Consider the following 12,219-nt stretch of genomic DNA (forward strand, 5'->3'; position numbering starts at 1 on the left):
CGACAACATTTTTTATATTAAAGGTAATTTTAAAATGATCGTTAATTACTATTGAACGAAATGTCATTTCACCTGATATATTAACATCCTTTATTTCATCAGGATTTACATCTTTAGGGTTGTTGAAAAAAATACAAATTTCTCCTTGCATATTACAGATGGTCTTATCTTTTCTTTCTAAAGCTTCATCCATAAGGTTTTTGTTTTTTGATACTTTTTCTTGTTTCATTGCTTTTTCTAGTTTTGAATATATTACTAGAAGGAGAGGAGAAACTTTTGTTAGAGATACTTTAATTGATGTTCTACCAGGTATACTAAAAGCCCTTCCACTGAAGGAAATTGAAGAACTCATATTATTTACCATAATAGTTTTTATCCAATAGTTGTTATATTTATCTTTGTTCAATTTTACATCCTTGACATATTTCTCAGTATCTTTAACAAATGAAGAGATTGATTGAAACTTGTCTTTTGTGTCTTGAAACATTGTATTTATTAAGTGAAAAAGTTGGAGGATAAAATGGTTTTAAGCACAGATTCACCTGTAAAACAAACGAAATTTTCATCAAGAAAATTTTATGTTTAAGCAAAGATTTATTATATAAATATGGTGAATACAACATACTGCGATGTTTGTGATCACGAATATAAACATTATAGAAAACACCTCCGAACCAACAAACACACATTTAATCTGTTTCATAAAATATCTCCTCTTGAGTTGGAAAGAAAACATTGTGATATCTGTTCAAAGGATGTTTTGAAGAGTAGTTATAATAAACATCTTCAATCACAAAAACACAAGAAAAATGAGTTTAAAGTAAAGGGAGACTATTATATTGAAAACACTTATGGGGCATTTAAAGGGCATATAAAAATAAGGATTTTTCAATTTGGAGAACCCGGTCCATCATCAATAGCTGAATCAATTGAAATAGTGAAACCCGATGTTGAAAAATTTATTAAAAAGACATTAAAAGAAATGAAAACTTTAAAGTTTTATATGGGAGTGAAAATGAATATGAAAAGACAAGATGAAGAACAAACTCCTTATATGAGAACAGATCTTCATTTTATAACATCATTTCAAGATTTTTTGAATAGTGGGGTTTATGAAGAACTATCAAGACAAGAGGAGGATGTTGATAATACAGTGGTAGGAAGTGGATTCAATATTAAAAAAATCATCTTTTTAGATATACACATTCTTATATCAAACCCTCTTAAATCTTCATCTTATATTGAATTACCAAAAGAAATAAAACAAAATAAGTCAGTTGTTAATATTAAGAACAATGATAATAAATGTTTTCTCTGGTCTGTTCTTGCTCACTTACATCCACCAAAATGTAATTCAGAAAGAGTAAAACAATATATGAAATATGAGAATACCTTGGACATTAAAGATTTTAAATTCCCAATGCCACTAACAGATATTCCTAAATTTGAGAAAAAGAATAATCTTTCTATTAATGTATATGGATTAACGGATACAAACAAAGTTCAAATATTAAAAATTTCAAACAACTATAAAAATGAAGAAACACACATTGATCTTTTATATTTTAGTGTTGGAAAGAATTCACATTACACATACATCAATAATTTATCAAGATTAATCTCTTCTCAGGTATTCAGAACAGCAAACAAAATATATCCTTGTAAGCGATGTCTTTCGGGGTCCGAACCCCACCTCCCAGTCCCTGAGGGACACATGGAGGGACGGACCCCCCAGATTCCAATGGTGCCCTACCCCCGCAGAGCCCGAGCCATTCGCCCGGGGAGTTTATTACCCCCGTCTGCGTCGGTGCACACTCCGCACCATCCTGCTTACTCCCCCATGCCATCAGACTAATTCTGCATACTCGCAGGAACAGTCATACTGGGGGCCCACATTAGGCCAAGAGACCCCGCGGCCTCTGCCCCCCCCCCCAAACTCGGCATGCACACCTCCGCATCGTGCAACCCTCTTACCTCGTTCAGTGACACCGGCCCCACCTGGTTACGATCTGCCTCGAGGGAGCGTATTCTCTCCCTCTGTTCCATAAGGAGGCCATCCTACCTCTCACACCGGGTCTCAACACATTCCATCAACTCCGCTTTCATATCCCCTATCTTCCCCTCCATTTGTGCCTGCTCTTCCTTCACTCTATTTAGTTCTTCCCTCTCCTGCTCTATTCCCCTTCGCGTCTCTGATAACTCTTCCTTCGTCTCACCCTCGTGTTTTTCTAAACGTCCTCCCAGTTTCTTTGTCTCTGTTTTTACCTTCCATCCCATCTCTTCAACTATTTCCGTCATTTCCTTGTCTTGTCCTGCACCCCACTTTTACGGCCTCCAATTCATTCCTTGTTTCCCGCTGGTTTTCTTTGAATTGTTCTATCGCCGTCATGTTCTTCTCCATTTCCCCCTTTAGTTAGTCTTGTCCTTTTACTTTTTCCATCCCCTGTCCTAACTTGTCTACCTCCTGCCCAACCGTTATTATTTTTTTTTGTCATGTCGTCCTTACCCACTTCCATTGCGGACACACACCTTTTACACTCTCCCCCAACTCGGTTATCTCTCCTCGTACCGTGTCGATCTCCGCCATCTTGCCTTTCACCTCGTCCAATTCTGCCCTCATCGCCTTTTGCCCTGCCTGGAGATTCAACCCCATGTCCTGCATTTCACCCCTCAGTGTCCGCATATTTGTATCCATTTCTTTTGCATTTGTATTTATTTCGTTTTTTATTTCTTCCTTCATTTCCTTTTTCATGCCATCCATTTTGTTTTCCATTCCATCCATTTTTGCCAGCAAAATTGTCAATAGCTGGCTCATGTCAAGTGGCCCCGTGGCAGTCGATTCACCATTATCGGTCGCGGTTTCGCTGGGGACCGGGGAAGGAATTTGACGGGGGCGGGGGGGGTTGCCAAAAGCCGCCGCCCCTGCGCCCCCTTCAGGCGGGGAAAGTTCAACCTGCATGGGAGTGTCCTGTACGGTGATTTTGTCCTGAACCATAGATTCTATTAATTCTAAATCTATTCCACCCTGCCCCTGCTCGCCTTGAGCCGCCATTTTGCGTATCGGAAATAATAACTTTGAAAGCTCGGAATTTAATGGAACCGGAGGGTCGCTTCGCACACCCTTAATCCGGTTCCGTTAATTTCACTGGAGGCGTGGATGAATTTGAATTCCACGTCCTGACAACAGTGTTGTAGATTTCCGCCCGTCCAGCATGCGGCCAACCGCCTTTAGCCCAATTATGGCCGTTCGCGCCCACCGAACGAGCAATCTCGTCGTAACTTTCGGATCAACGCCGAAACTCAGCTATGGGTGTTTTTAACACACCATAAACCAGCCAATCCCTCTGTCCACGCGCTGCAGGGTCAATCGCCGAATTGTTGATGTACCTAATTATTCGCGCAGACAGAGATACCGGGAGTTTATACCTCGACGGGACCTGCATGAAAACGAGCCACTTAAGCAGCTCGTTCCATATGCGATTGCCGAGCGGTTTTATATCGCCAAGTCCCGTCGGACCAGATTATTTTATCGATTTATAATCAGCCAGCTAATTATTCCGAACGTTCCATGGCAGTCAATGGCAGAAAGTGACACAACGAGCAGGTTAACATTCAAAAAACGGGGACATTTATTTCAAATGCACATATGCAATGAATGGGGGAATGGGACAGGACACGAGCGTAAACCTACAGCCGAGTTCTATAAATGCAAGTATAAACAGGCGCTTATACAATCTACTACTAATTGGACTGGCGCCATGAACACACACACACACACCCACACAAATGATCGGACCAGCCGGTCTTTATTAAGACCTATCTCGGACCTGCCCGCCTCATGCGGTCTTCGAGGACCAGGTCCCCGGGGCCTACTGGACTCCCAGCATGATGTGGAAGGTCCAAGCGAGCGAAGTCGGCAGGGCGAAGGCTGGCGGGAGAAGACCCTTCGTGCGCACTTCCCAGAACTCGTGCCCGACCAGATCCACAGGAGGAACAGCAGAGAACGATGGGAGAACCAGCCACGAAGGATGACAGGAGGACAACGCTCGGAGAACCAACAAGAAGCTGGAAGTTTGAAGAAGCTCAAAGAAACTGGTGGAAATAACAACCACCCTCCTCCTCCTCCTCCTCCTCCTCCTCCCCCTCCTCGTCCTCCCCCTCCTGTGTTTTTGTCTCTCTCTTCCCTTTTTATTTATCAAGGGCACGCCTCGCTTCCCGCGTGACTCATCCGCTGTCGGTGGGGCTCCCGCATTCCATCCCCCCCCCCCGAGTTTATTTTATGCCCATACAAGGTAAGGAATTCAGCTCGGGGATGCAGTCTGAACATGCCCCCATTCCAGCGAGTCACAAGGGATGCTCGCTGGTCTGGCAGCATGTCCGCCACAAACAGGGATTTTGTGGCTGTTGTTGTTGATGGTTTTCCTAATACAAATCGCAGCGCATGAACATTAAATTAACCACTAGACTAGGGTTGGAACCCTAACTGGCAACATGTATTTACCGATATAACTGAGCTAAAGGACCTGAATGTTGAGTGCGATAGCATTCCAAATACACAACAATATATATATATATATATATATATATATATATATATATATATATATATATATATATGTATTACCAACTCTACTCTCTAAACAATCCCAGCTGCTACTGTTATGGTATGAGGAAGTGGGGAAGAAGGGAAAGGGCTGGATGAGGGTGAGGGGAACGTATTTTTCTACTTTATAATCCCCCAGTTTATAAAGTAAGTCGTAACTTACAAAAAAAACCCCCAGAAATCCACTAAGTAGTAACTTTCTGGCATCTCATTTCACCCACATTATTGAACTGCTTTCACCACCAAAATCACTCTGCTTTGCACTCGAGGAATCTACTCGGTAATCACAAAGCAATTAGAAAGCGCTTTGCTTGTTTTGTCTTCACGTCAGCATTGTAAAAAGTTTACAGGTATGGTGAAGGAAGGAGGAGAGAGGAGTGGGTCATTATGTCAATTATTATAAAATTAAGATAATCAGTCATTATGCACAGATCAAATCAAACATACCTCGAGAGTAAAGGAGTAACAGATCAACTCACATGCTCTTCATTGGCATCATCAAATGTAGTATAGCCATCATGCACCTTAAACAGAATCAGAGGCTTATGATTGAATCAATTGCAATCAAAAAATCAAGCGAGACATCAGGAAAATCAAGCGAGACATAAAGAAAATCAAGGAAGTTTTGTTGATCGAGATTTGTTTACCGATTACTGCAATGATGCAAAGTTTGGGATTGCATTAATCCCATTACCATTCAGAATGTCAGGAAATGCTAAAGTAGCTTTCAGAACAAGGAAATACACTGTGTGAGTGGTTTGTTCTTGCCTTTCCAACAATAGTAGTAATTTGCAATTTGGTTAGGGTGCTGGCATACAATGGCCTACTCTTCGTGAAAAGACATTGAGTGATCTTTAACATCCAAGAGGTACCAAGGCAGATGAGTCCCCTGCATTCATGTTAGGATGACAGTTATTCGTTGGTCAGGAAACAAACTCAGACTAGCCAACTCAAAGGTAATAATAAAATCAAGGGAATAAAACCCTCGTCTGGGTCCATTCCACTTCCACTCCCTTTTTTCTCTGCCATTCGTTCCAACTGCTCCTTTGCTTTATTTGATGGATGGCAATCTCAGCTTTTACCCTGATATTTGATTAATGTTGTCCATGGGCCCAGGCCAGAAATTCCACTTGTCGGTACCATCTAAGGAAACCAATCCTAGTTATGATTTTTGAATTGGTATGTATATATATATATATATATATATATATATATATATATATATATATATATATATATATATATATATATATCATATTTTGATGTGATAACCATTGCAGACTGGCAGCTTATTGGTAGTTATCATCTCTGGAATGTACCCAACCTCTGAATAATGAAAGCAAAAAGGAAACTCAGAAACATTCACTAATGATTCAATTGCTGTCTCCACATGGGGCTAGAATGAACTGCAAACCACAAATACATGTCTGAAATGCTTTATTTATACCATTCGAATAATCCTGTCATTCCTGAAGGCAGAATTTGTTTTATGGCAGAAAGGGGCGAACAATAGGGCCTATCAAAATGTTGCTGATTAGTGATTTTCAGTTGATTTTAATTTATAATATTGTCATACAAGTTCCCTGGGTAGTGCAACTGAACCGTAGTCGCCTACAAAATGCACTTGTTGTATGAGGAAAACATTTATGAACATTTTACAAGTTTTTACCACAGTTAAAGGAATTGCCCTTCCCCTACCTGAGTTCCAACAAGCGTCCAAAATGTGAAATTTACGGATAACCCAAATTTCACCACGCTAGTGTGGCATGTTTGTGTCCTATGTTTTACTCGTGCATATTTGTAGCCATGAATATCCTTGTGATTATGCCAAAACTTTCACACCATGGATCAGTAGTCTAGTCTTCATCATTGTTATCAGCATCAGAGTCCTCGAGGTCGACAACCTCTTCCTCGACATCAGCGGGCTGGGTGCTGCAGGTTCGCAACTTGCACATGTCAGTGCACTTCAGGCTATTGGCAAGGCACTTGCAGTCTGGGAGTTTGCACGACCGTCCACACTTGCAGGAAAGCAGTTGCAACACTGCATCCGGTGCTGGAGAACCCTGCATCCACTCGATGGTCAGCTTCCCGTCATCATCAGTGGTCCATCCACAACTCTTGGGACTTCGAACATAGGGTTGGCATTTCAGACAGTGCCTCCAAATAGCAGCCTGGTAGTTTGCACGGAGGATGTGCATGAAGAGGCAGTCTTCACATGGTGGAAGCTGACTGGACTCTATCTCTCCCTGTCTGGCACAGAAGAGTTGATTTCGGAGTTCATTGACTTTCGTGGTGTTGGTAGACGGCACGTACATGTGGCAGGTGACCTCTTGCAGCTTCTGAAAGAGCTCGGTGGATACTTCCCATGAATGACCGAGCTGACTGAAGGCCTCTTGGTAGGTCTTATCCGACTTCATTTGCTTCAAGGCGCCCATCTTTCCCCGGCCTGCAAAGGCACTGACTGAATCACAACCGGAGAACACGTGCAGTCGAACCAGGGCATCACAGACACTGTCTCCCATCGATCTAGCAAGCTTGTCAATGTCTAGGAACCGTGTGTGGGTTTGCGTATCACACTTCTGATACACGGGGCATGGGATGTCCTTATTGAAGGCAAGACACAGCACGAGGACATCTGTATCTTCGGCAGTGATCACCACAGCCTTGTACCCAGCCTCTGCTGCATGCAGAGCATGCAGAAGCATTCGGGTGTCTGCTTCCTCCTGCGTGGACTTCAGCTCTGCCACTTCCTTCCAGTGGTCCTTGTTTTTTTTTTTTTTTCCCCAAAACGTCAATATCTCAGAATGGTAAAAATGCAAAATACATACACTAAGCTGCTCTTCTGGAACGGTTATCACATATTGAAATAATCATATAGTCCCTACCAATAACTTAGTAGCCCTAAAGTTTCGTTTCCTCAGATGGTACCGATATATGCCTGGGCCCATGGACTAATGAAGATGTTTTAATCAGTAAACCTGACCACAAATCCATTCATTCATATGCAGCATCTGACTGCTGGTTTGCATCATTTCCGTGGGCACACATTTGTTCAGATGCAATGACACCTGTCGATGCTCCGTCAATGGTGTTGAAGTCACACCGTTGAAGGCAATGATGCAACAAGGCTTTACTCACTTCATCTGACTACAAAGTATACATTTAACAAAAAGTACACAAGAATATCGAAATCCGTTTTGAAAAATTAGTCACAGCCATTTTACACCATTTCCAATATATAATGCTGCTCAACATGTGAAGAAAAGTTCATTCTATTTGCCACTTTTATGTATTATTTGTTTACAAGCATTAAACATGCCATACATAAATGGATTTCAAAAGCAGTGACACACTGAAGGCCTTGGATTCATGGTAGAAACTGGTAGAAACTAATTACGAGAAAGAAAAATGAGCGTGAGATGTGAAATAATACTCTTTGCACATCACAAAACAGCACTATTGGCTCGTTCCAAGCGACGCTACAGGCGGAATGGTCATTAATGGTCAGTTATCTTGTTCAATGATTAGTTACACCTTACTTGACAGCACAACATTATTCTTTCGAGACATTATGGAAAACGGTTCTTTGGATGCCACATTAAAAGAGCATTAATACTTTTGGTGGGAGGAGTGTGATAGTGTGGGGGTATTGTTTCTTATATCACCAGATGATACCATTCTGCACTATCAATAGGAATTTAACTGCATTGATTGCACATTAACACGATGAGATATTGTATCTCGTATTATTAGGGTACCAAATCTTTCAGGCTGGGTAACCCATTGTTTTTAGTCGGTTTATACGAGCAAATCAAGCTTCTGAGTCTCACTATCTGCCATGATCTTTCCTGGAAAGCCACATTTCCAACCTGGCCTCCAAAGTCTGCAGCCTGGTGGAGTACTGCTCTCCCCTCTGGGCTGGTGCTCCTGCCTCTCACCTTTCTTGGCTCCACGCTGTAGAAACCAAGACATTTAGGAGCATTGGTATCTCCCGCAATGAGGTTGAGTCATTGGGCCTCTCGCTCTCTCACCGTAGGCAGGTCGGTGGTGTTCCTGTCTTCCACCATCTCCTCTCCAGTCTTGCCCCCTCCCCACCCTGCTCTGTCTGTGATATGTCCCCACCACATTTCCACAGGGCGCTCAAGGTCCGCCAACAACCCCCTTCTGGTAAAACTACCATTATCACGAATCGCTGTTCACCTTCACTCCTTCATTCCTCTTCTCCCCCACCTTTGGAATAAACTCGTGTACTCTCTTCAATTCCATTCTTCCTTCCAGGTTTTCAAAACAGCAATTCACCACCACCTCCTGTCTTCCCCCATCCAAAACCTTGATCTTTTCTACCCCCGTTAATCCACCCCAAACCTACCTCCTGCTTTCCTTCCTGAAAGTTGCTTCGCTGATGGGAATATTGAGGGGGGGTAGGGTGGAGAAAGAGGATGAGGAGGGAGGGAGGAGAGGAGGGAAGGAGGGGTGGAGGAGCTAGTAGGGGTGAGGAAGGGGGGAGGAGTGAGGAAGGGGTGGGGGGTTGGGAGAAAGATGCCCCACCAATTGTTGCTATACACTCTGGGAGGGGTGGGGGTGGGAGGGATGAGGATGGGAAAGATTGGTGGCCAGGAGTGAGGATGGGGGAGGGAGGGTAGTGGAGGATAAATGGGGCTTCTGAGGTAGCCATTCAAATGAATGGGGAAAAAGGGAAAAACTTTATAACTTAAGCCCCAAAAGCCCAATATAGGAGACTGATTTCCTTCCTCTCCCATACAAGCAAATGTAAAATTGAGACTGACTCAAGCCCCAAAAGCCCAAAATAGGAGACTGATTTTCTCCCCACCTATCCCCTTCCCTCCTATACAAGCAAATGTAAAATTGAGACTTACTGATTAAAGCACTTCTTTCCTTTCATATTTTCATTCCATTCAAAGAGTGAACCAATGAATATTTGTCCATGTTCTACTTTGGGGAATAACTTAATTTTTCTATTATATTCACTTTATCTCTTCAAGCACGAAAGAAAGGGCTGTTAGGGTGAGTTTTGTAAAATGGGAAGTGTTTTTAGAACACAGTCGTGCCGTGAAAATGAAGAAGTATTCTGTGCCCTTGTCTCTCATGGTTATATTTTAAATCATCAGAACACTAACAGAACAAAGTCTAGTTAAAAACAGCTTTTAAACTTAGGTTTTATCAAAAATCATTCAAAGCAAGATGTTTCATTTTCGTGTGAAAACAAATCAGTTTTGAAGTCAGCCAAGCTGCCTCGCCCAAACCAAGCCAAAAAAAAATTCCAAAGTCATTTCCCATGTGGAAACACACCCTGGAAAAACCATTGTTGTGAAATCTCCCATTACATCATCAAGTTGGTTTAAATAAGCAACTTGTGTGTCGTTCGTGTTTTATTATGAAAATGGAGCGTTCAGATTCTTACTACAACCTTGCAGATCAATAGTTTTCACAAGTTGACAGGTGAGATCTCAACGCAATTCATTATTTGTTGTTTGAAACAGAATTAAATCACTATACAACCAAAAATTATTGTATGTCTTTTTTTCCAACAGGTTGTCCCCAATAAGAACATCGTTAATAACTGATGTTGAAAACGAGTTACTTGAATATCACGAGGAATGGATAAAAATGAACGACTTTCTTGAAGACATTTATTCGTTTTGAAAATAAGTGAATGATATTATTGTTGGCTGGAAAGAAATTCTCTCACGTCCTTTGATCCCGAGTTCAAGGTGAGGAATTATCACTGTCTCTGTCTTCGTGTGTGTGTGTGTGTGTGTGTGTGTGTGTGTGTGTCTGTTTCTCTATCTGTCTCTGTCTGTATTTCTCTGTCTTTCTGTCTCTCTGTATCTCTATCTGTTTCTGTCTCTCTTTCTGTCTGTCTGTCTGTCTGTCTCTGTCTCCGTCTGTCTCTTTCTGTTCTCCTTATACACAACCTTTTATTTGGCATGGTGATAATTAATTTAAAAGCAATACCACAACTTGGTGGTAATTTTTTGACTCCTTGCTTTTTATTTTCAGCATTAAAACTGACTCATACATGGGTGGTGAAGCGAATGAATTTCACAACCTTGAATGGGGTGATGATTCATTTCAAACTTGTTCCGGTTTAAATGCTCATCTGGATGAAATGGACACAAAACTCGATCTTCTGGAGGTAAATGTTATATTTATTATTTTATTAATATCATAATATAATTATCGTTATATACCCTCATTGTTCTTCACTCTTTGTTTTGAACAGACTATGTTAATTGAATTTCAAAATGACAAAACATCTGCAGCAGACTGCTGGGAAAGATTGTTCATTCTCACAACTGAATATTTACCCAAAGAAAAATGTTTAATATTTTCAATCTTGATGAATTATATTTGCTTTGCTTTCAATTATTTAATTCTTAAATTATAATTAAATAATAAGGCTACCATAATTAAATAATTGCCCCTACCACGGGGGGGGGGGGGGTACCACCCCTCTATGTGAAATTGTGAATTCTATACCAACAGAGTGAATTTGACCATTATTTTATATCCAAGGTACTCACCAATAGAACAAAAAATAGCCAAAAATATATCTATTAAAGGTAAAAAAATATATAGTAATGCCTAGTTGGCCTTGTTGACAGATCATACTCAAACAGAAATCTGACGTTAGTCCGACTGCAATGATGCTTTTTATATGGCATCTCCCAGCTCTTTCTCGTTATTTCTCAGTGACGAGTTATTCACTGTGCTCCTTTTCTCTTTCAGCATTCCTTCCAACTGTGGGTCTATACAGTTCTTTCTGCGACTCGCAAATGACTGAATGATGACTGCCAAAGGCCAACCTGTAGCTGAAGCTGTGATGAAGTTTGGCCATGAACCAGAAGGAAAGCGACTAAGACTTTCGATAAACTGGGACAAATGCCTTTGCCATGGATTTTCATTGAGCGTTGGAAAACTGGAGAAATTCACACAGACATCATGGCAGAAATTCTGCCAAGCTGCTACACGTCGGCAAGATGGTATATACGATCTATTTAAAGATTACATTGATGGTGAGGAGCCTCTGCCAAAGGATGTAACACAGCTGGTGAAGCACCACAACTGCTATGCTTCGTATGTCCTGGAGAAATCAATCAATCGACTGGAGAGGACCAGAGAGGAGACTGTCAGTGATATTTCTGTCGATACTGAACCTCCCCAGCGAACTACAAGATCTACAATGCCGGCATGTTTGCAGGTAAGATGCGTAATCTGTCAAGAGGCAAAGCGACTGGTTACCAACCGCCGAAAGCATGAGGCGCTTCATCCCCTGACCCTTATTTCTGCCATGGAAACTATCACTAAAGCTGCCGAGATTCGCAAGGATGAACGGATACTCATGGAACTGCGTGGGGGTGCGAGAGGAGCAGCTGACCCAATAGCTGGGGACATTTTGATCCACCGATCATGCCGGAGCAGTTACACACACAAGCGCACCCTCCTGTCTCTGCAGAAGTCCTCAACAGAAGACCAGGAAAGAGATCAGTATGACCGAGCTTTTGATGTGATTGCCGATGAGGTAAATGCAAGAGTCATTAATGGGATGGAGGTGTTGCAGATGAGTGACTTGCTGCAGCAGTACATCCAGGTGT

General features: G+C 41.8%; 1 protein-coding gene across 3 annotated transcripts in view; it reads right to left on the reverse strand.

Annotated features, from left to right (window-relative positions):
- Positions 1–12,219, reverse strand: part of LOC147020528 (choline/ethanolamine transporter flvcr2a-like) — a 128,986-nt gene that overhangs the window by 21,561 nt on the left and 95,206 nt on the right. Inside the window, exon 10 of one of the 3 annotated variants that reach the window (XM_085895966.1) lies at positions 5,083–5,127. The exons of 1 other annotated variant lie outside the window; for it this stretch is intronic. In XM_085895966.1, the coding sequence (XP_085752092.1) occupies positions 5,083–5,127 (45 nt within the window). Of the gene's footprint in view, positions 1–5,050; positions 5,128–12,219 lie in introns of all 3 variants that reach the window. One more of the 3 variants, XM_085895965.1, reaches the window with a different exon arrangement.

This window comes from Eptatretus burgeri, chromosome 9 (genome assembly GCF_056783735.1).
Source record: "Eptatretus burgeri isolate ZD-2024b chromosome 9, Ebu_testis_v1, whole genome shotgun sequence".
NCBI lineage: Eukaryota > Metazoa > Chordata > Myxini > Myxiniformes > Myxinidae > Eptatretus > Eptatretus burgeri.